General features: G+C 51.0%; 2 protein-coding genes across 13 annotated transcripts in view; both read left to right on the plus strand.

Moving 5' to 3' along the window:
- The window catches only part of LOC308187921 (serine/threonine-protein kinase PAK 1), a 115,515-nt gene that overhangs the window by 78,079 nt on the left and 12,872 nt on the right, over window positions 1-24,564 (plus strand). For all 12 annotated transcript variants that reach the window (XR_013945010.1, XM_080576354.1, XM_080576342.1 and 9 more), the window contains one exon: window positions 23,759-23,818. Coding sequence is in view for 11 of the 12 variants with exons in the window: in XM_080576354.1 (XP_080432480.1) it covers window positions 23,759-23,818 (60 nt within the window). In the remaining variant the exon portion in view is untranslated. The remainder of the gene's footprint in view (window positions 1-23,758; window positions 23,819-24,564) is intronic.
- Window positions 329-5,854, plus strand: LOC308187744 (uncharacterized protein; the record flags this gene model as incomplete). The annotated part of the gene is made up of 3 exons (XM_080575985.1): window positions 329-340; window positions 1,350-5,245; window positions 5,826-5,854. The coding sequence occupies 2 exons, from the start codon at window positions 329-331 to the stop codon at window positions 2,325-2,327; spliced, it is 990 nt and encodes a 329-aa protein (XP_080432111.1). The 3' UTR covers window positions 2,328-5,245; window positions 5,826-5,854.

Consider the following 24,564-nt stretch of genomic DNA (forward strand, 5'->3'; position numbering starts at 1 on the left):
AGAGGAGAGGAGAGGAGAGGAGAGGAGAAGAGTCCCCACGGTGCATGTCTGAGCATCAGCAGGGTGGGTGCCTGCAGGTGCCCTCATGCTTCCCCCAGGTCTGCTGGGGCCTTCTGGTGGCCCCATACTCGCTAAGCGTGATTAGAGGGAAGGGACCTGTCACCACTGTGCTGTGACAGCTGGTGGGTTTGATAGGTATTGGCACCAGCATCAGGGCCTGCTTAGAGCTATGGGATGAGTGCAAGGTGGCTTCCCCTGTCCTGCTCAAGCTAAAGTCCTCTAGTGGTGTCCAGGACTCGAGCACACTGGGATTGTGCCATAAAGGGCCATGGGCAGAAGGGTGAGAAGCCTCTGGAGAGGTCAAGTGCCACCAAGCACAGCCTGGGCCATTGGAAACATCGAAACTGGAGCACCAAATCTGAGCCCCTCCAAACTCAGTGGAGCTCAGGAGCAGCTGGTGCTGGTCCCTAAAGGGCGCCCAGCCATGGGGTTTGTAACCCAGGGGTGGGGGAACCTCGCTGTGACGTCCCTGCTGGGTGTAGCAGGGTGTCCCTATAACCCGGGGGCCACCAGAGAAGGGACAAACGCCTTGGTCCAGATTGACCCACTGAATCTGGAGGAGCGTGAGGCAGGAGGAGGCAGTGCAGAGCAGCAGAGCAGGCAGAAAACAAAGCAAAACCTCTCTGTGTTCTTTTCCTGACATCCAGCGGTGTCTCCCCCACCTCACTCTGCTCAGGCACAGAAACGTTTGGCATTTTCCTGAGCTTTTCCCAGGGGTTTTCATTCCTCGCTGCTCCTTGAATCTGCTTCACTGAGACTTCCTTGGACCTTTGGGTTATCACAAGTTGCATCCTCCTGTTTGACCCGCATTGCAAACTCCTAGTTTCTGCTGGGAAAGAGCAAAATGATGACTAAAAGACAGCCATGAAACAGAGAAGAAGAAAGGAGAGGACAGGCTTTCACCCTTTTTTTGTAATGCCATGCAAGCCGGACCACAATGCAGCAGCACCAGCCCCATGAAGGAGAGTAGGCAATGGAGTTACAAGAGGCAGAGCGCTTGTTGCTGTGGGAGGGAGAGCTTTGGGGTGCAGCGTGAAAGCTTCCCTGGCCATACCACAGCCTGTATTTGTGCTCCCTGCAGCTGGGTGTTGCGTTGGGCTGTAGGATAAATCTGTGTGGTCCCAGCTGGCTGCCTGCCCGAGGGATGTAGCTCATTAGGAGAAGATGCTCAAAGCCCAGCTGTAAGTCCCAGGGCTCAGGAGAAACTGCCTGGCTGCCTAAAGCTGATTTTTGAGTTTAAATTCTGACGCTTTGGGTAAGGTGTGCAGCCAGCAGGTCACGGGCTCTAGAAGAAACCTCTGGCACGTCTACATGGGCTTTGCTCCTCCTTCGCTCAGCATGAAGCTGCCCTCAGAGTCTTTACATTCAGACATGCCCCGTGTCGAGGGTCTGGAGGTATCTCTGCCCGGGGCCTCTGGGCCTGGCCCCGGGCACCCCTGAGCAGAGCCTGGCTCCGGCCTCTCGGCACCTCCCGGCAGTGCTGGTGGCCATGGCTGGCAGCCCCCGGAGCCTCCTCTGCTCCAGGCCCAGCAGCCCCAGCTCTCGCAGCCTCTCCTCACGGCAGAGGTGCTCCAGGCCCTTCGGCACCTCGGGGGCCCTGCGCTGGGCTCTCCCCAGGGTGCCCAGCTCTGGCTGGGGCTGGGGGGCCCAGCGCTGGGCCCAGCACTGCAGGGGCGGCCTCAGCAGCGCTGAGCAGAGGGGAAGGATCACCTCCCTCGGCCTGCTGGCCCTGCTCTGCCCCAGGCAGCCCAGAAGACCACGAGGCCTCTGAGTGCCAAGGGCACGTGGCTGCCTCCCGTTCCACCCGGTGCCCACCAGGACACCCAGGTCCATTTTTGCAGAGCTGCTGCCCAGCTGGGGGCCCCCAGCACATCCTGCTGCAGGACTTTGTGCTTCTCCTTACTGAACCCCTGCTCCTTTCCACCCCCAGCCCATCGCTAACTGGACCGTCTGCCTTTCGGTGGGACACAGCTCCCTGCAAAAGGCAGACTTGCCTGCTGCCACAGGAGAACAACCCCAGGGGAGAGCAGGGGCTGAAGTCCCCTCCTGCCCTCCTCCTGTATCGTTCCTGCCCACAAACACTGCAGTTTCTGTGGTTAATCTTACGGGGACCTCGCTCCCTGCACGAGTCACCTGCTGTCAAGGCTCCGCAGCAGCTCCTTGTGCAACCCTACGGAGCGGGGACACAAGCTCAGCCCAGGGGTGACCGACCCCATCGATACAAATGTCCCAAGCCACTGGGAGACAGTGGTAGGATGAAAATGTGATTATTTCTCACCAAAATGCAGCCCGGGACTCTGCATCTAGTCAGGCACCTGGGCACCGAGATGTCCCTGCTCCCGGCGCTCCCTGTTTGTGCCGTTCCCCCGCGGTTTTATCTTCTCCTGACACGAATAGAGGCAAAATTCAGCGGAGTTCAAGGCTGATATCCCCGAGCCGGGCTGTTACGGCTCCGGCCCCCGCAGATGCCCTCTTTATGGGCTCATAAACCTCAGGGCAGGGCTCCAGCAGGTCCTGGTGCAAAGCAGGTCTGGATGAGGTCCATCACGTGGAGCGTGATAACAACCCCGCTCGCTTGCTCTCCCTTCAATGTCAGCTGCTGGAAGGGCTGGGACACCGGCCGGGACACCGGGCAAGGATTTTCTGGTTGAGATAAGCTGCTGAACTCTGAGCCAAAGACACCGCAGGCAGAGCAGCCCCCGCCCTGCCCCTACGTCATCTGCCAGGTGATCGCAGAGCAAACCGAGGGCTTTGCGTCTCTGCACCCAGAGGAAAGGGCAGGATGCAAAAGCACGCTGGTATTTTGGAGGGGGGGGGGGGGAAGCAGGGATATTTGCTGGTTTGGGGTAGGGCTTTGGTTGTGTTTTCAGTGATGGTCCTTTCCTTTTTCATGGTCTGCCCTTTGCTGCAGGGAGGAGTTTTGTGCTGATGATGTTGCTCAGCCCTGTCCCCTTTTTCCCCACATACCCAATGGAGCCTGTCCACACCTTGAGGATGCAGCAGCTGGAGGAAAGGCAGCCCGGGCAAGGACCGCAGTGAAACTGGGCTCAGCACAGCCACAAGCACACCGCTCAGGAGGATAATCCAGCACATCAACCCCAGAGACTAAAACTGCTGGACACCCACCTGTCAGGTACCTGGGGAAGCTGCTCTTGCTGCTCCCTGCATCGTATCAGTGCCATCAGGCTTCTCAGTCTCACCCTTCCCTGCCCTCGCTATCAGTTTTCCAGAAATCAGACCATAAACCAAGTAATTTATCTACAGGCTTGCACACAGCCCCACGCCATGCCTCTACCCCAGCCAGCTGAGTGTTAGCTTGAAGGTGGTCAGGAATAGAAACAAGCAGCAACAGAAACAGCTGCTTCTGCCTTCAGCAACCTTTTGTGGCTCCCTCATTATTTAATATTCTAACTCCAAAGGAAAATGATGGTACTGTAGGATCTAGTGCTACCCAAGGATTACCAGTACTGCTTTTACAGTGGAACTCTTATATGCCCTTTGCTCGTCATTAGGTTTCAGAGTGAATCAGGCTGTCATCTCTGTGGCCCATCTTCTAATCAAAAGTTTATATTTGTAATGTGATCTGCCTAAAAAACACTGGGCCATCATTTCTGCCCCCTTCTTCTCCTCTCCATTTAGACAGCAGTTTGCTGAATTTTCTTTTCAGGGACCTTCTCTTCATCCAACAGGAAAAATCCCAGTGTAAAAAGTGATGGGGATGAAAAGCCTGCAGTGGTGGCATTTCAGGCAGCCCTTTGGGGCAAGGGGGGATTTTTTTTTTTTGGCCTCTTGTGCAGTGGAGAACTAAATAGAAGTTGGAGCTGTGTAAGGTAAGCCTTATAGCCTGAGAAACTTCACGGATATCCCTCTAAAAGGCCACCATGCATTGGAAGTTACAAAATTCAACCGCACAAACTGCTTTTGTTGCACTGATCTGCCCCTCACCCCCTCCAAAGGGAGTTATGTCTCTAATAGGATTAAGATCTTAAAGCCAAAAACCATTGCAAAATAAAAAATAAATAAAATAAAATAAAATAAGCACTGTTTGCATCTGGGGCTGCTCAGAAATTGTGTGCTACAGTTTCATGCCCCGGGCTCATGGCTGCAGGAGATGCTTTCCAGGAGGAAGCTTGTTAGTTTTAATTCTGAAGATCAGCGATGTCTTGCCCAAATCGCCTTTGGGATATCTCCTCGAATCCCAACCTGCGGACACATAATTCTGCCAGGGCAGCGTTTTAACACCAGCCTCTCACATTCTGGGTGGGCAGGGCGTGGGACGGATCAAACCCGGCTTCACCCATGAGTCCCCAGCTCCTCCAGGAGCCATGCCCCCATCCCACGATGGGATTTTAATTTTCCCAGCCTCGGGGGGCTGAATTTATGAAGCCTCACGTGGCCCCTCCTACGGTGGGAGGGACGGCTCCGGCAGCCTCCCTAACACTGGGTGTCACACAGCGGTGCCACCATTCGGGTCCTGAGTGTCACGAGCAGAGGACACAGCGATCCAAGAGCAGCAGAAAGCAAAAAATAACCCCTCCATGTGCGTCCCGGCGAGGTGAGTTACCTCCAACGTCCTCGTGCTAAAGATTCCCCCCACCTATGTGAAATGCATACCTCCTTGCCCGTTCCTGCCTGCCCTAAAAGTTAGCTTTGCGAGGGGGAAGGTGGATTTTTAGGACTTTTCTTGTATTCTTTGGAGTTTTGAGAGTGTTGGTTGGCGTCCGACAGCGGGGCGATTGTCGCAGCTGCTGCCTGGGTGGCAGAGAAACAAAGCCCGAAAAGCAGGAGGATGGGGAGAAGCGGGAACAAAAGGGGATTATTTGCAAAGGGGGGTGTTCCCGGTGACTTCTTGGAGAGAAAAAGGAGTTTAGGAGTCCGGCTTCGCTCTGGCACCCCTGCCAGAGAAGTTTGCCGTCACCTGTTGAGGGGAGGAAGGGGAGCTGGGGAGAGACGTGAGCGGTGGGTGGCCGGTGGGGCTGCTGGAGCCGGGGGCTGGTGGGAGGGAGCTGGCGGCTGAGCATTTGTAATGCCTCGGATAAAGGGCTGTTTCCATAGTAAACGGGAGAAAGGAGCCTCTCTTTCTTTCCGCGAGCTTGCCCGGCGTGTGAACAGGGAGGTCGTCCCGGGAGCAAATAACCCGTGAAAGGGCAAACATCTGGGAAGAGCTGCAAATCATAGAGACCTGGTAGGGATGGCTGGAAGGGGGCAAAGGCTCTCGGGTCTGCCACCCGCTGCGAGCCAGCTCGGATGGGCGACCTCTTCCCTTCCCCAGGCTGCGTGCCCTGGTGCAGGGCTGCGTGCTGGTGTAAATCAGGAGCAGCTCGGTTAGCTGGTGTCAACGCGGGGACCAATTGGGGTTGGATAACGCAGATTTCATCTGGCTGGAGGTCCAGAGGGTGTACATCACCCTCTCTTCCCTCCTACTTTTTCTTTGGGAATCCAGGTCTCCAAAGGGAGTCTCTCTCTGGACTTATTCTCCGGCACATGACACCAGGTGGAAGGGTAAAGGAGAAGGGAAATAATTTCCTACAGCTGCTCAAAGAGTTTAGCTGCATTTAACAAAAGAAAATGCAGAATGTGCTGTGGGACCAGCTGGATTTTAACTGAAAAAATGCTCCGCATGCGAAGGGAGCCAAAGCTGCCTCTTTGCAACTTTGCAATTGAAATGTTTAAAAGGTGTGCAGGGTTTCCAGGGCGACCTGGAAACTTTGCAGAGAAATAGAAAGCTGGGTTTCACAGCCGGTCCCGTGGCTTTCTTACCACAGAATCACAGAATATGGCATGGCATTGGACCGAGGAGGTGACTGGATGGTGTCTTTTGGGCTTGAGGTGTCATTAGGGGTGATGAAAAAGCAGCTCTTTAATCTTGGTGATCACTTGCTGCGGGACTGCGTGTGTCTTAGCAAGTTCCTCTGTGCAAATAGTTGATGTATGGTGGTGTTTAGTGTGATAAAATAACAGCCAAGACACACAAGAAGCATTATTTCTCTACATTTGTAGCTTTGGGGCAATGAGGCTTTGTTTGCTTGCTGTGCAAGAGCCCAGAAGCTTCAGAAAAATATTTGTAATAATTGTGTGCAAGCGGCTCCCGAAGGCATCACCCATCAGCTGAGGTGCCCTAACCCGGCACATGGGCTCCTGCATCCTCCCCACGTGGAGCAAATCCTGCCCAAGTGACCTCTTGGTGGCTTGGGACAGGAGGGTCTTGGACTATTTCAGAGAAGAGTGGATAGGATAAGAAGTTGGGAAGATCCTTTGGGCTCCAGATCCCACAGGAAGGGAGGCAACGGATGGAGCAGCTCGGAGAGGATGCCTGCGGTGGGCTTCACACCAGGCTGAGCATGGGCTCGGCTCGGACACCCTGTGCAGGGGAGCAGAGGAGGCTGCCCGAAGGAGGAACACCTCTGCAGGCAGGACACGGCACGGGAACAGCTCGAAGCACCGCCGTGTGCCTGCATGCTCGGGCTGGAGCCTCGCTGCTTGCGTAGACCTGTTGTGGAGCCAGTCCCTTCCTTACCCTCCCGCCTCATTTCCTCCCTTCTCAAAACTAACTGCAAAAAGCAATCCCTCATCCCTCCCGCCTCCATCTGCTCTAATTAAGCTGGAGGCCCCTGGAAGGTGTTCAGCCCCCCGTGGTACCGAGCTGCTGTGACTACCTCGGGTCCATCCCCTGCCGCTGCACGATTTTGCAGCCACTCTTAATCACAGGACTTATTTTGGAAGGTCTCCAGAGTCCGAGAACTAAAAGCCACTTTAGAAAAGAAGGGGAGGGGGGAGGAATTGGCAGGAGCAATGGCTTTTTAAAAGGCTACTTATTTCTTAAGATGTACTTGCTACTGATTAACCTTTGCTCCGTGATTGCTTTAATTGATTCATGCCTTAAAGCGGTCTGAGAGGTTCTGCGGGGTCAGCGCTCTCCGAAGTGCTCCGTTTCCCTGAAAACTTCTTAAAGCTTCTTGCTTAGGCAAATCCCAATTTGGGCGTGAAATGCAGGTGAACGGCTCTGATCCATTTTTCTTCCCCTTCCCCCAAACTACACAAGCAGTGCTTTACCTCTTCCTTCCCTCGCCTGCTGCCAGGCTGTGCCTGTGTTACTGTGTTATGGTGACTGTTGGTTGGGGCTTGATGTTTTGGGGCCATTCCACAAGAATGAGGCACTACAGCATTGGGAACTACCGCCTTCAATCAGCCTGTTGAACTTCTGTGGTCCCCGTGACTGCTTCCTTTAACCATGCATGGAGAAATCCTGCATTTCTTCCTACTGCAGCGGGGACAGACCCAGAGCAAAGGCAGGGTTTCCAGGCAGCAATGGGCTTTGGTGCCCAAGGGCCATACTTAAATCGAGGCAACCTGGGAGGCCCAAGAAATGGTGCTTGGGATTTTTGGGTTGGAGTGATGAATGTCCTTATGTCTTGGGCTGGATTCATGCCCTGGCACTCTGGCTGTGTTCATCCAACCTGTTCAAGATGCCTGCTCTTGGATGGGTTGAGTTGTACCCATTCCTCTTCACTCCTTGTAACCACTCAAACACGGAGGAGATGGGTCCTAGAGGAACTAAAACAGAGGAATTGAAACACCCACCACAAACTCTATGGCTAAATAAATTACCCTCTTCTGATCTGTTGGGATGTGAGCGCTGCTGGGTGTTGACCCAGCAGAGCCAACCATACCCTAGGTCCTGAGGTTGTCCATCGGGGTCCTGCACGCTGGTTTTCTGCACGAGGTGGTGCCCATGCGATGAAAACCACCATGCACCTGCCTTGCTGAGCAGGCCATGGAGATTTTCACGATGGGTGAAAAAGAAATGAGCTGTGAAGTCGTCATCTGCTGCTTTCACCGTGCTTTCAGCACGCCCTTGCCCCATGGAAAATGGCACAGGGAATGAGTGCTGATCGAGATGTTCATGAGGGGGAAAATGAGGCTCTGGGTGATGGCTCCACCGCACTGGGAGGCTGGAATCAGGATGGGGATCTTGGGCGTGGATCTTGAGTGTCAGGCCATCCTTTCCCTAAATCCATGCAAAACTTTCCTGCGATGACTTATGCAGAAACGCGTAGCACTGGGGGTGCGCTGGGAACAGCGGGGCGGCATTGTTACGGGGTAAAAACGGGCCAGCCCTGATGCATATGGATGCTGCGGATAGCTGAATAGAGAAACCTCCGGCCGACGGCGTGGAAAGCGTCCCTTCCTCCCCTCCTTGCAGGGCTGTTTTGCTCCAAACCCTGAACTTTAACACGGGCAGCCCGCGGGAGGGCCGGCGCTGGGGGCTTCGGGCGGTGACCGTCCAGGGCCCCCGTCCTTTGTCCTGGCTGAATAGGGCTCTGCAGAGCCGCCGGCGGAGGTATGTGATCTGCAGACCTCTTTTCTTCTCCCCCTTTTGGCCGACTGACAAAGTCTTCCCTTGGAGATGGCGCTGGCGGCATTGCGCTGCCCTCAGCAGGGCTGGGGGGGCCGGCGGGGGTCCCCCACGCTGCGTCCCCATCTCATCATCTCCCCTGAGCAGTAGGGCACAAAGAGCCGCTTAGGAATTCCCAGGAGCAGAGTGGGAGCCGAGCCAGGATGTGCTGAACTGCACAAAGTGGGATTTATCTTCAAAGGAATGTTTCCCCCCTTTTCTGAGCACCATTTTTAATTTTTTATTTTTTTTTTGGCTTCCAAGGGATTTATTCCTCCTCCTTCCCCAGCCCTTTTTTCTTCGCTGTGGCCACTTTTCAAGGGTGGCGGAGACTTCTTGGAGAGCTGGGGGCCACCCAGGGGCACAGCCCCAGGCTGAGCTCCATGTGTGACCTGAGACCATGCTGAGCACAGCCCCATGCCCTGCACCACCTGCAAAGTTGCTATGAGCCAGGTGAGGACAAAACCTTCCTGTTGACCACGCCGAAATGTGGGGAGCAGCTTCCTCTCAAACCAGTCGCTTTGAGTTTCAGGCTTGTTTTCAGGCTTGACCTGTAGGTAGGATCTCCCCAGTGCTCCCCATTCGCTCTTGGCATGACCAAAATGACATGTGGACACGGACATCTCATAGAATCACAGCATCATTAGGGTTGGAAAAGCCCTCCGAGATCATCTGGTCCAACCATCCCCCTACCACCAATGTCACCCACCAAACCGTGTCCCTGATCTCGGGGCTGTCGGCTGCCTTGTGACTGGGGCCGACATCTGGCTTCAACCACCTCCTTGTGCTCACAGCTGGAAGCTCACAGTTCCCGACCCTTTTGGGGGCTAATTTCTGCCTTTGCCCACCTGCAGTGCCCAGAAGAGGGAATCCAGCTCCCCCAAAAGACTGGACATCCATATAACGGACATGTTGAGCAATGTGGGGCTGTAACCCAAGCTCATGGGTTACAAATCAGCTATATGAAGGCTCCCAGGGTAAAAAACAGAAGAAAGGAACTGCTGATGGCCCAGCAATGGGGCCAGAGCTACCTGTGTGCCACCCCACATGTGGTGGGGCAATGCCGTGGCTGTTCCAGGGTGTTTTGGGGGGCTGGCCACCATGGTGGCTAGTGGCCTGAAGAGGCAGGGCAGGTGAAGACACCGGGAATGGCTGCCCAGGGAGTGTCCTCTGGTTCTAGGGGGGACGAGTCTCATGTAGGGAGGCTCGAAGCCCACCCCAAGCTCTGGTCTAGCAGGTAATAACCCCCACAAGGTCCTTTAACCCCAAATTTGATGCTGTGCAGTGCATCATGCCTCTAGGGATATGCAGCAAAGTACCACAGGACAAAAAGAAGCCTTGCTTCTGCATTAATGGATATTTAATGCCACACAGCATTTCCCTCTTCACTTTAAGCAAAAAAAATCTCCTGTCCCAGCCGGGACATCCCGCCTCATCTGCTGCTGCTCCAGCATCGCGTGCGAGACGCTGGCTGCTCAGCGGGGGATTTCTCAACCCTTCAGCTTTCTCGTGGGCGTGAATGAAACGAGCCTGAAAGGGAAGTTTGGGAAGCGATGCGATCCTGGGGCTCGTTGCAAGTGGAGCCCTTTAACACCCCGATATCTGGCAGCCCTGGTGTGCAGATCTGGGCTCTCCTGGGGCACTACCCCTGGTTCTGCACCTACATAGTCCCACCTTGTTTCCAGGCCTTATAATTCGTCTTCTAGGAGAAAGAAAGAGCCATGTCCTATGAGTGAATGTCGACCTTTTATTTTATTTTACTTGAGTTTTCTGATGTTTTTCAGGCCCTTCCATGGCTGAACTGGACCCTCTCCACATTTTAGCTCATGACAAATTACAGGAAAGAGACACCACAGCATAAAAACCTGCTACGTTTGGGTCAACACTTGATGTCAGAGTTTAGGACTTTATTATTCTCAGCCAGAATTTTCTCTCCCCCATTTCTCCCCTTGGCCCTGGAGCATCCCCTCCCTGGAGGAACAAGCCCCAGGGCAGGGGTCGGTGCAGCTTCTGCCCTCTCCTCCTCTTGTCCCCCCATGATGGAGGGGCTGAAGCTTCAGTCCTTGGGGTCCTGGAGACCTGAGACTGACAAGGGCTGAAGGCTGGGGGTGGCCTTCACTCGAGTGGTGCGGTGGAAGTTTCTGGAAGGACAGTTGGGGCTGGTGGAACCTTCCGTGAGGAGGGTTGGGGCGGGCAGGACTTCCCAGAAGGACAGCGGGGTGAGCTGGGTGGACCTTTCTGAAAGGTAGGTGGGCTGGAACCTCTCTACAAGCAACTGGCAGGAAAAAATAATTCAAACCCCGACCCGACGGGACAGCTATGCTGGGATTTACCTCCTGTTCCCCCTCAAAGGAAAATTTCTGTAGATGAAAGCATCCCCATACGTGCCAGTCCTACACCTTTGCTCCTCGAAGATGGAGGGACTGGGGCAGCAGGTGAACCTCTGCAGACCCAAAACCACGCGGCCCTTTTGGGAAGTCTCCGTGTAAGGAGGGACGGCTCCAGCCAAAAGTCCAGCCAATGCCGTGGCACTTGGGAAGTCTTTCTCCACCCCTTCTTTTTCTTCTTCCTTTTATTTTTATTTTTATGTCAAGCCACTAAGCTACTATTCATTGCCTTTATCCTAAACACTCATTTTGCTCCTAGCAGGAAAGAGGGAAAAATCTATTGTAGTGCTGTGAGGCCCTTTGACAAACACGACAATTTCCCCTTGCCTGTTTCAACACAAAACTGAAAGCATTTGCACAAAATCCATCGCACATGCTCTGAGGCTTGGCCAATAATTTCCTAGGCACGCATTCGTAGAGGCAGCCCGCAAAGTGCTTTGAAGATGAAGAAAACCAGCTGTGATTTGTGATGGTGATGATTAGGATTAGACGAGGGTTCTGCAAGAGGTTGTGGATAATGAGTCAACCCCGGGGGCTGGGGACAAACTTGGTCAAAACGCGAGAGCGTACTGTGAGAGTTTCTTGAAGTGAAGGGAGACCAAACAATTTTTGGGGAAAGGAGAGGTTTAAAAAGAAGTAATTTGGGCTAAAACGTGGTTCAACTTTGAAGCGTTCCTTCCTATGATGAGCCCTCTGAAATAAAGGCAGGGATTAAGGTACCTTTTCTGCTCCAGACTCTCATGGATGATGCCTGGCTTTGCTCTGAGGTGAGCCCATCACCATCGGAGTGATGTCTGCTTCTCCACGCAGGGATATGTGCAGAAGCCTGGGGCTGGCAGAAGTGTTTCCAAAACCGTACCGATCATCCTCATCAATTGGGGTTCCTGTAGGGCTTGTCAAGTTGACCCCCACCTCCACCCCAAAATATATGGTTGGTTGCCTCGGAAAATCCATTTGCCTGCATCCTCAGATGAATCCTGGTCTAACCAGCCAGTGTGGCTCGTGTTGAGCAGGGTACAGCACCCCTTCCCAGCACAACTCATGCTGGATGGCTGACCTTTGAGCCTCAGCACCGACTCCTCTGTAAGTCCCTCTGCAACCCGAAGAGATGCAAAGCTTCATCTGTATTTTCAGGTTCATTTGTCTGAAGCAGGCGTGATTATTTATGACCGTTCAAACTGCGGAGGCATATTGCAAAACACGGGACATTAACCTTGCTGGAAACCTCCCCAGAGCTCTGAGAGCCACAGCCACTGCATGCTGGAGGTGTACAACAGCACACAAAATGAAACGAGTATTGTTCCTGCAGCCACGGGAGCACTTATTCCTCATTAACCCCTTCTCTTTCCATGTTCATTCATTATTTTCTGGGGTAAGGCCCAGCATTTCTGTGTGCTGAGGGCTGTCATCTGCCTCAAACCAACAGCTAATCAGTCCTCAGGGCTACTTTGCACACACTCGAGTCGAGCTGCACATCCTCCCTGGGATCCCACGCAGAAGCAAGGCATAATTAGGGCTAATAAAGAAGCTGTTGAATGTCTTGCTGATAAATTATAATTATCACCTGCCAGGGAAAGGAAAGGATGTATATCCCGTATCACGGGGAGGTGTTGACTAGTCGTGTTTCAAATCAACCTTCTTCCTTCCCTGTGTCAAACCTCTTCTGTGCTCTGAAAAGAAAGTGAAGGCTGATGGCAGTAGAACAAGAGGAAACCAAGGCTGTGATCCAGATCCTTGGGCACACTGTGGGCTGGAAATGCAGGTTTAAGGGAGGCTCTTTGCTGAGTTTTCTGGCTGGTGGCAAGGTCTGTGTGCAGCTCATGGGGACGGTGACCAACCAGCACCATGTCTGGATGTTGATTTTAATCCTTCTGATTTGTTGGTGTGATAATGTTGAAGATTCCCAGGTGGAGGGGCAGGGTGTGATGTCCCCAGAGAGCAGAGGGATGGCACTGGGGGTCCCTGTGCCAGGCGACTTCAGTGGCATCTCCACCATCAGGTGAAGGAGCTGCAGGCGCTGGGAAGGCTCAGCCTTGGCACAGGGTTTACTTTCTCTCCAAATTCTGTCCAAATCCCTTAGAAATGGGATGGGCAAAGCAGGGATCACCCCTACCTGCCGCCTGCATCAGGCTTCACAAGGCATCATGATGCTGAGGAGAAAGCATGGACTTCAAAGCCTCAAGGAGAAAGCTATAGGTGATGCCAGGTTTGGCTTCTGTACCTGTTTACCACTCAGAAGATGAGTTCCCCAGCTCTAAGCATCAAATAATAATAATAATAACAATAATAAGGCAAGGATCCTCTCCTTGCTCGTGCACTTGCCTCTCCAGCCAGCTCTGCTTGCACTACCTTCTGCATCCAGGCTTTGCAGCTGAATATATTTCCCAATTTTTTCTCCAGCTCATTTCTCCACCACCCCCCGGGCTAGTTCTCATGCTTTTCCTCCCTCTCTGTCGAGCAGTGGGAAATGAGCAGCCCGGCTCAAATGCCTGCAATTACGGGGACTCTTATCTGTGAGCAAACAGTCTCTGTTTGCAAGGGAAAGACCTGAGGTCTCTTGGGATTATGGAGCTGGAAAACATGTGTTACTGCTGTCATGGCTCACTTGCTGAAGCCCTAAACTTTGCTCTCCTGCTGATGCATGTTTTCCTGCTTGCTCTTTGCTCCCATGGCTTTCCCAGTGAATGGATTTGGGGTATGCTGTCCCCTTTTTCCAGCCATTTACTTTTGCCTGGTGGAGCTGGGGAGGGGTTGCAGGCAGCCTCCAAGTTTTAGGAGCACTCTGCTTCAAATCTAGACCAAGCACTGTGAGGTCTCTTGCTGTGTCCTAACAATGGCTGAACTGCTCCAGATCCTCGTGTGGCCCTCCTGTCTTTTGGACTCTGCACCCACCATATGCTGCAATGTTCTTTGCCCCTTTATCCCAGTTGCTGGGTCCAGAAGCCGGGATATTATCTTTGTTGGGATCAGGTGCTAGTGAAGTCAAAGGCTTCAGTGCTTGATGTGGTCTGAGGCATTGCAGTTTCGGCCATACCTTGGGAGAGATGTTTCTGTGGCTTCTGAACGCCCCAGTGCAGCTGTAACAGCAGGCTGGAAATTTGGGAGCAAGGATGAGGTTGTGGGATGGAGGGTCATGGAGAAAGCGAAGGGGGGCAGAGGTGTGAGGAAGCTTGCATTAAATTAAACACGATATCTGAGGACACAGAGAAAGAGAAGGACGGGGAGGCTGAGGATTTGAACCCATTTGGATCTGAGAGGGACATTTCTGCCTGCCCTTGTGTGAAAGGCCTGGTTTTCTTTATCCCTATCAACCCTTTCCTTTGAATTTACACATAAATGCCTTCTTTATTCGATATCTCAAGCATCTCCTGTGCTTTGCTCCCCAGTGGACCCAGCAGTCCCTTGCAGCCGTGGGGCTCCAAGTCTCCCATTTGCTTTTCCAGTGTGAGCCCCGCATGCCCAGTGGGAGCAGGAGCAGCTGTGGGGCAAGTCATGATCTGGGGCTTGGCAGGGCACGTTCAGCTTTGGCTGAAAGCTTTCTGCTCCCACCAGCTGTGATATAATGGCTTTATTGGCATCCCTGGTCTCTAACCTCCGGCAGCCTCTTGTACTTCTGGATGGGGCTGGCAGGTCACTGCAAGGTCTTCTGTGCATTGCTGTTTCTCTTTTGGGCAGGATAGGATTTCAGCCCCAGGAGCTCTCATCCCCTAGTCAGTCCATGCTGGAGAGGAAGAATGGTAGAGGATGATTGAGGATGATGGGCTCCTTCTTATAAACAGCTCTGAAGACGTTTCCTGGGTTGCAGATGTTCCTCGGTGCAGAATTTGCAAACTGAGATTCCGAAACTTCAGCTTTCTAAGTGTCATTTCCCAAAAGGATGACAAGCAGTGGGTGCCAGGGTCCCCTGAGGACATTATCCGGGGTCCCAGGGCTCAGCCGTGAGACAAGATGAACCCTTTGAGCACCGAGGGCTCTGCGATCTGCACGTGGACATCCCAAACCCACCTCATGCTGCCAGGAAGTGGATGCTCAAGAGGATTTCTTGGTTTGTTTGGCCGTGGTTAAGAAGCTCTCTTAAAGGCTGCTACGTGAATGTTTCCCATTATGTGAGATGTTGTGCTTACCCGTTCCAAAAGCTCCAGCGAGACGGCAGTCATCCAAACAGTTGTGAAATACGTAACAGAGGAAACATTTACTCTCCTCTCTAGATCCATCAAGATCAGGTCGTGAAGTGGTGGGCTTAAACTGTTAGACATGAGGCCAGGCACTGAAAAAAAACTGTTAATGGTAGAGCAAATTCAGAGAGGATTAGCCTGTCTTGGGAGCTGGTGGTATCTCCATCACCCTTTTTATGAGAGAGCTAGTCTAACATCTCGACTAACATCCAGATTTAACATCCCGCCAGCCAGATGGAGAGGACAATGTGCTGAGGTCTCTGCCATCAGTTTTCCTGTCAAATCCTATACACTGATGGATAAATATCGATGTGTGAGCCTCGTGTCTCCATTAAGAATGCAGTAGCAAATTTCATGGTCCTCTGACAGCAAAGCTGCTGGTTTTGAACCAGTGTCTTCATTGCTATTGCTGGAGGGAAAGGATGAAGCATTAAATAAAGGGCTGGGGAAAAAAACGATGCTGTGCTTCACTGATGGGGAAAATCATGGTCTAGGGATCCTACTAGAAGGTAACAAATACTGCACCCGCATGGCACATGTAAACCTTCTGGTGAGAGCTCTGAAGGTTCAAACGTATTCAGAAGACACAGCTGGGGCAATTTGGCAATCGCTGGGCTTATGCCAGGTATATTTTAGTCCAGGTGACTAGGACAGCAGGATCAAATGTCATCTACACCACTCACCGGTGGCACAGAGCCCACAAACCCTCTGTGCTGGGTTACTCAAGAGCAGGCTCACCATGTCGCCATGTGAGAGCAGCATCAATTTTTTACCAGGGGGTGACCTCCTGCTGCCTCCAGATCTGATGCTGGTGAACTGAGTGTCGTGGATGGACAAACACCTCTGTCTCAGGAAGGCATTCAGGGCATGGCACACGCGGGCACTTCTTGGTTAGGAGCAGCCTGAACTGACAACTCTTGTGCTTCATTTCCATCCCCTCTCCTTTGCAACCCAGCTGCTGTTAGGCTGGGAACATATAGCAGGAAATACATCAGGAGAGCATCATTTCCGTTTTAACTTGCATCTTGTTTTATTTGTGCCTTCTGCAAACTGATCATAGGGCTGGATTTTTGGGGTTGTTTTTATGTAGTGTCAATTTGCAAGCTGTTATCCATTCATTTCTGCAAAGAAACACAGGACTTGGAGTTGTTTGCAAACTATTTACATGTACATTTTACCCACGTGTGTAGTGCAGCAATCTGTTCATTTTTGCTCTTAAATTACTGTTATTACATCAGATAAATTAAGGGGATTGGACTCCTGAGCTGGGACTTTGCAGCAGATATGCCTGCATCTGAACATGACCGGTACGGACTCGGGGGCACTATGGCACTCGGAGAGCATCTCAGGCTATCTCTGTTCTCCAAAGAAGCGATGGATAGCGGTGCCTGTTCGTCTGCCAACACAGGACTATTTTTCCTTAATGTTTCCTTGTGGTCTCGACAGTGCCCTGCTGGGCAAATTGCTCTTTGCTGGCACACCCCCTGTGCTCTTCGCTTCACTGCTAACACCGGCTGCAATTTACCACCGGAGTCTTTGTTTAAAGTCCCGATTATGAACAGATCTCCCATGTGTGCATCTTTACAGCTGTTCTTTCTGGCCTTCCAACACGCTGCCAGTAGAGCTCTTTGAGTCAGGAAATAGTTTTTCCATCAGGGATCGGTCTCTGCAGTGCTGCAGTTTTTCTGGGATAAGAGGGCTGTGTCCTGGGAGAGTTTTGGTCCCTTTCCTACCTGAACTACTTAAACTGGTAAGGGGTTGCAGAGAGGTCACAGCGATATTGAGCTAATTCCCATGGCTAAGTTCATCTCAGGTTCATCTGACATTATTTGGGAATCTGCATGGAGGGCTAAAGTTAATGATTTCCTTTCCCAGAGCTCCCTGTAGAGTCAAAGGGAGGCAGAGGTTCCCTCAGAGGTGATGCAGAGCACCAAAGTTATAACCACTGACCACTCAGGGGACTTGAAATGACCGTACTTTTCTTCTAGACATCTCTCTCAGGGGTATAAAGTTAGGTGGGGTGTCCTCAGCCACCTTTCCTGCTGGTCTCTGCATCCTCTTGGGAACAATTCCTCTCATTCTGACACAAAAAGCTTACCCCGAAGGCAAGGAGACTCACATCAATCTTGTGACCTCATTTCAGGAGGAAGATGAGATAAAGCTCTTCAGATGGAGGCCAGTTCCACCAGCCTCAAGAGGATCAAGTTTGGGAAGCTGAAGGTGGTACGTCGGCACTTGCTGCAGAGGTACGAGCACCAGCCCTTCATCTCCTGCCTGGCGGGTTTCTACAGCTGCCGGTGGAAGCGGTACCAACGCAGAAGGACCGAGCCTGGGAAATGCTGCTGCAAGACGGTAAATTAGCTCAGAATCAGCAAAGACATTCATTTCTGCACTGGGAAAAGTCAGTCCAAGCTGAGAAGCAGTTGATGCTGTGGGTCAAAGGCCTGACCTCCCTTAGAGCCCAGCGCGGTCTCTTGGTGTCCTAGATGGCAGCTCCTGGGGCTGGAGGGCTTGCTGTGCTTCTCTGGCAGGCTCAGTTTGTCTGTGCCACCATGGAGAGAGTGTCCCCATGTGGCTGGTGGTGTGGGGCAGCTGCGGGTCCCTGTGGTGCCAGCCCTGCTCCAGCAGGGCCACCCCGAGCAGGGGGCCCAGCCCCACGTCCAGGCGGCTGCTGGAGATCCCCAAGGAGGAGCCCCCAGCCCCTCTCTGGGCAGCCTGTGCCAGGGCTCCAGCACCCGCCCAGCCCAGCAGTGCTTCCTGAGGGGCAGAGGGCACCTCCTGGGCTCCAGGCTGGGCCCGGGGCCTCTGGGCCTGGCCCCGGGCACCCCTGAGCAGAGCCTGGCTCCGGCCTCTCGGCACCTCCCGGCAGTGCTGGTGGCCATGGCTGGCAGCCCCCGGAGCCTCCTCTGCTCCAGGCCCAGCAGCCCCAGCTCTCGCAGCCTCTCCTCGTAGGACAAGGTCGGCTTCAGAAGGTCCAGCATCAAGCCACGTGTTTCACGGACAGCCTAGAAGCAAGCAGTGACTGCTGTTTGCTCTGCTTTTTTCGGAGTGAACGAGGCTCTGACCGATTGTCCTTCTTCTCCCTCTCTAGCGGGAATGCGTGTTTTTCCCGTTGCTTGTTGGAGCTTTCTGCTTTTCTCTCGTCTTCCTGTACATGTGGGGTGAAGCGAAAAATGACTACAACAACTTTGACTGGTAAGTGCCACGTTTTCCTCCTTTCCCACTCGGGTTTTAATGAGACACCCCAGGTAGGCCGGGCACTTCAGTCATGAGCCAAAGCTTTGGTCCCTTCACATCTTGGTTCTGGCACCCAAAATGAACTCCCAGGGTCTCCAGAGGTGCTGAGGCTCTGCCCTTTGCTTGGCTACGGTGTACAGGTTTAAGTGTGGATTTGTGAGAAAGATAACAACCGCTGTTGCAAAAATGGTGAATGAAAGGGACTAAATGGCTCTTTCCTTCCCTTGGTCATCTTTTTTCCTGTTCCCTCCGAAGAAGCATAGTGGCTGGCATCAGAGGTATTGCAGCAGCTATCTCAGAGCAAAGAGAATCGCATGCTCCCAGTCTGGAGACAGAGAAATAACCAGTGTGGTTTTATGCAAATCCTTTCCTTCTGCACTGTGTAGGTAGCAGTTATGTAAATCTGGCCCCTAAAATTAGATGCCATCCAGATAGCTCAAATACCATGAGAAGGGGAGGTGTAATAATGTTATTCATTGTTATAATAATATAATATATATATATAATGCTATATATTGTATATATAAATATATAATATAATATAATATAATATAATATAATACAAATATATAATAATAATTATATTATATATATAACATATAAAATATATATGTAATATATAATAATATATAATAATGTGTAATAATGTTATTCAGGTGTAATAATGTTATTGAGCCTTTGGATAAAAAGGAAAGCTTCCCTCTCTCTGCTTGGGATACGCCTCTGTAGCTCCTCCAGCTTTCTGGCGTTTTCTCCTTCAAATATATTTTCCCTGCAGCCCCTTCTGCTAACGTGCCACAAATGCTATGATAAGGTTTTATTGCTTTTTAGGTATAACTATGGGAACCTGGGCTTCTGGTTCCTCTGGTCTCTTGTTCTCCTGGTAGTGGCTGCAATCCTGTTCATGTACATCGCGCTGCTGTTGGTAAGTAAGGCTCCTGTTAAGGAGTGAGTTACAGGCCTAGAAAATAAATACAGGGATGGTTTAATGTATCAGACCAAAGTTCAGCCTAGCCCTGACACTTGACAGTAGCTACCTGGGGAGGACTGGGAACACAATGAGCATTTGTGGTACTTTCTCCCACCTGCGGATGAGCATTTTCAACACAGGTGTCTCTGAGCTAGATGTAGGTTCTGTGATTTCCCTCAGTGATTTCCCTTTGGTGAATTTGACCCATTTCTCCACCAACACAAGGAAAGCTGTGCCAGTATTGGTTATGCGGAAGCTGAGTTTTGTTATCTGACAGCAGGGAAGTATGGAGATCTGAGTCTTGTAGTGGTGATGTGTTGTCAAAGTAGAGTTATTCCTCTAACCCTGAACTGTAAAACTCACGAGAAGAAGGGAAACATTATCACTAAAGCTGCCTTGATTCTCTCTGCCTTGCTGGAGGGTTTGTCTCCAGTTGGAGACCGCAGATGTGGTCACAAAACACTCCTTAAGTTTATGCCCAAAGAGGTTTATGTTCCTGAGGTCTTCACTTTTCCAAACTGCATTAAATTTTCCCCACTTTCAGTCTCATTCCTGCTCCAGCTTGCGTTTTGAGATGCCAGGTGCTGGGGCTGACGCTGGGGCTTTGACTCACCTCTGTGACCAAGGCAACTGGCTTTTATCATCAGTTCCTGCTGCTCCTACCCGTTCATTGACGTCTCATCATATAGCCAGCCTGTAAATTGCCCGTGGCAGGGAACCTCTCTTAGCCTTGCTCACGCAGTGCCCAACACAACAGATTTCCAAGGTCCTTTGTCCCTGCTGAAGTACAAATAAATAGTGATTTTATTTCAGTGCTAGCAATAAAATAACAAAGTGAGAAATAGGACAGCTGCTTGGCCATGCTACAAGCAATCAATAGCATTATAAAAGCTGTGGAATAACTTATCTCTAAGTAGGTCAAATAACAATATTTAATTACAAGGATTTTGAGGTGTGCTGGTGGCTGTAGAGCTTAATCTCTGTTATTTAGCTAGGTCTACCTAGCTTTCCTGGTGTTAATGGATCAGTGTGGGTAGTTTGGTGGTTGCAATGTTACTTTGGGCAACTCTGAGCTTTGCCAAAGATGCATGTGCGGTCAGGATCCATTTGCTCCTCATCTTCATGAAGCTGTTAAGTAACCCGCCTAAAGTCACTGGGTATTTCTAAGGGCACTTGCCCTTCTTGCTTGCATCATTATGTCCATCGTGCCTAATTTGGCAAGACTCCTGCATGCACTGATGTTAAGTTCTGGGAGGCACAAGGCTGTTCGTGCTCCTGCTATCTCAAAATGTGCAGTGGCTTTCCACAGAGGCAAAAGAGGCAGGGCATGGCTACAGCAAGTCAGGGACCTCCCACCTTGGGGTGCATCAGGCTACTGCTATCCCAGCAAAAACATTCATCTCCAGAGGTTCAGCACTCTTGAGCAACCACAGCCAGCTGGCACTTCCCTGAGCACTTCTCCCTCCTACCCAAGTGATGTTCAGGGGGCGTAACACAGCAGAAATACCTTCTGCATTGAGCCACTGGTGGTTCCTGTGATGTGTGACTTCCCTACAAGACTGTTGGTATCACACATCGTAGCTAGACTTAGGTTAAACCATGGTCTGTTCTTCACCAGGTCTTAGGAACACGTAGAAACCCTTTTTGAACCATGGTGGGCTGTGACCATGTTGGCTCCGTGTGAAAACTTGCTTTTGCCTTGTTTCCTAAGAGGCTGGCTGTGCTGCCTGCCTGTTATTTCTCAACAGTTTTTGGCTGAATCAGCCAATTTCAATCACCTGGGACAGACATCCTGACCTGCAGGGACATGGGATGGGGATGTGGAGGAGGGAGGATTCCACGTGTTGCAGGAAGGACCAGAGATCTTCACCCAGGCAATGCTTCCTGGTGATGTTTTGCATCAGCAGCCCAACATGTCAGAAAGCTGAGCACACTGATGCCCTTGCTGGAGCAGAGTTTTTACAGCAAGCAGTGCTTGGCGTGGTTTTGTTTGTGAGCATCGTAGTCTCTTCCTCCACCCAACTGGGGCCTGGAGGCCTCCTTCCACGTCCTTATTGTGAACCACTGAAGCAAACACTCTTCTGCCCAGCAGCCACCAGTGGCTGAACAAAGTGCTGCACAACAAAGCACTTGCTGTCTGTGCAAAGGCTCTCTCCGCCTGCATGCATCAGTGTAATTTTCTTCAGACAATCAGTTTCAATTAATTTAATTGTTATCACTCCCAAGGCAATCTTCTCATCCCCATTAGAGCTAAAAGGTTAAGCTGCGGGGTCTTGTTGCAGGACAGTTCAGGCTCAGGGGAGAAGAAAAATACTTTCTTGTTCAGTCTTTCAAACACAGAAGATGATATTTGCCTCTCTGCAGTTAAACACATTCATTCCAAGGGGTTTTTGAGGAGGTAACTCCTGACTGTATAATGTAAAGGGGTTCAGATGTGCTGGGGCCTCTGCATTCATACGCTAAGAAGACGACTCAAAATTGTACATTGGCACTGAAGTCCAAAGAGTGACCTCAAGTCTTCATCCCTGAGAGATTGGGGTATCATGGAAGCTCTGAAAGCCTGCATTTTTTTTTTGCCAGAAAGTGAATGTAGAAACCTGGCTTGTGCTGTCAAGCCCCCATTGCAGTGAATCCCAGGGTATGTGTAGGAGCAGTTTGGAGGAGCCAGACCTGCTGGTGGTGGTTGTCCTTTGGCCTGAAGAAGTCTTGCTGTAGGTGGAACCGTGTGAGACACTGCTAAACACAGCTGCTCTCCATGGAAGAGCAGATCAGACAGGTCCTGAGGCAGCTTTTGAGGAGCCAGAGCACACAGAGGACAGATCTTGTCCACATCACATCATCTCACCGGTCCATCAAGACGTGTTCTCCTCCAGTGACCAGTGGGGCAACTGCGAGAGTTCCTCCTTCACCATCCGGGGATGAAAATTGGTGATTATACTTCTTGTAAGCTGGTAATGAGCTGTTACCTCTATCCATAAAAACGAGCTTTTCCTCCAATGGCATCCCCAAATATGCTGCATCTTTTGTAAGAAAGTTACACAGGAGTAGCAGGGGAGAGTCTAGTTGAGCACGGCCTCTGAAGTAGGTGTTTGGATGCACCTTAGGCAAGGACCAAGTCTTCGTAACATTGCTTGCCGAAAAGGGGAGATTTTGAAAGTGTCTTTTCCCTTCATTTTTCTAAAATGGCTTATTTAAATGTGCCTGGTTTAAGATCTTCAGCAGTAATTCAGTTCTCTGTGAACTGCTCCCGCGGTTACTCATCATGTCCTGGGTGTAGGATTCAATTGAAGGAGGCTGACATGTCAAGTAGCACTTAAAGGCTGATCTGTATTCTCTGCTGAGCTTATCTTGCCTCAAATCAGCATCATCCTGGAAAGAGAGGGTATTTGTAGCTGGGTCGGAATCACCTTACATTCCTTTATAGTTGGGTTTCAGGAGAACAGCTCCCCTTCCCAACACATTATTGCCCTAAATCTCTTTGTCCTGCTTTCACACAGTCCCACTGTGTTACAGTCTGCAAGGACCTGGATCATAAATTATCATCTCAGTGGAGTACTGAGGACTGCTAACAGATGTTTTTTCTCTAAACCCTCATATCTGGTGATACTGGTTCCCAGACCGTCCCTTACACTTGTTGGGAAGCTTGCTCCATGCACCTGAGCATAGACCCACGTGTTTGCACAGCAGCAAGGCGTCTGGGCTGGTGAAACTCATCACAAGGCACCTGGGCTGGTGAAACTCGTCACCAGGTTCATCAGTTGTCTGTGACAACCTGAAGCTAGTCTCCAGAAGAGCCACGGACTGGTTTTCCTCATCCTTTACTTGGTGTTCAGGGCATCTCAGGTTGTCCCCTGCCCTGGCTGGGGTTGGTGCTGTCCTTAAGGGACCCTGATCCCCAAGGGCTCCAACCTGCCAGCAGGGAAAGGAACACACCAGCCATAGGGCCACAGCTGGGGATTAAAAATTAACCTAATACAAACCAGAGGTTTTGAATCTCCAAGGCAGTTTTCCACATTCTGAGATGTGCATTTCTTGCATTTCTTGCAATTACTGTCACTGTGTGCTTTCCTTTGCTCTCTGCTCTGTTTTTCTGTTTGTTTGTTTGTTTTGTGTTTTTGGGTTTTTTTTGAGACTTTTATTCCCTGAGCTGTCCCCCATGGATGATGTGCCTTTAGTGACAACAAATACATAGAAAAAAAGTAAGGTTGCTGCTCTATTTTTCATGTCATGGCTGCTGGCCCAGGCCATATTCTATATATCAGAGTGCAGTCACAAAGTGTGTACCCCAAAATGCTCAACTATCTGTCACCCATGAGAAGGTTTTGACCCTACAAGGCAGTTTTGGTGAGTGCTTGGCCATTTCAGGAACATATTTACTGTAGCAATAACCGCTTCTCTCCATCCACCTGTCCTGCGTTGCCATTGTGCACAAAGGTCTAGAGTAAAGTGACTTCCCTATGCAAAAATAATTCCAGAAATGCCTCATTTTGTCATTTTGTACCAGGATGCAAACAATCTCTTCTTGCTTTCCCAGGTCCTAGCGATGTGTTTGCTTGCAGAAGGTCAGCAGCTGTACCTGCACTGGAGTCACAAGGTGGGGAGAGAGTTTTCTGGTAACCCTAACCATGCTTTAAACCATCAGCCTGTGGTGTTTCCCTGCATGCAAAACAGCTTAGATCATAGGAGAGAGGGAGGAGGTTAATCTTAGGAGGCTTTAAATATCCGTACTAATGATATCTCCAAGTGAGCTAATCACCCCAAGCTCCCTGTGCAGTCAGATGAGGGAAATGAACCCTCCGAGGATGCAAATCATCCAGCTGGTCATAGACACTTAAATTGAGATGAGATGAATCACACCTAAAGTACCTTTTTTCCCCACTGGCTCTAAAAGGAGCCCGTGGTGACTCACTGAGGTGAGGATGTCTGCATTTGACATGCCTACATGTGGTTGCATGTAGACAAAGGCAAAGTTTCCATGAGGAGCACAGCGTAAGTCCCTGTAGCAGGACCCAACAGCTTTAAAAACGGTGGCTGCTTCCTCTGCAGAACAGAAACCTGGCTTTTCCAAGGCATCCTGGTGCCCCGTGTCTTTTGGTCTTGGGGTGGTTTTGGAAAAGCCACGTGGAGTTTGGAAGGCATAGAAACAACTCCTCAGGGAGCTGTTGCTGCAAAATGATGCTTTAGAAACCACCTTTCTTAAGAACTTCTTGAAAGCCAGGTGAGGCTTTTAAAAAATAAGCCATGAAGCTTAGGGGAAAGTGTAATAAGATTGCAAATCTTGCTGTGAAGGGGAATAGTTGAATGTCAGAATACTCCATCCTCTGTTTCTTCATTTACACA

Source organism: Anser brachyrhynchus, assembly GCF_964034855.1.
Source record: "Anser brachyrhynchus genome assembly, chromosome: 1".
In the NCBI taxonomy this organism is placed as follows: domain Eukaryota; kingdom Metazoa; phylum Chordata; class Aves; order Anseriformes; family Anatidae; genus Anser; species Anser brachyrhynchus.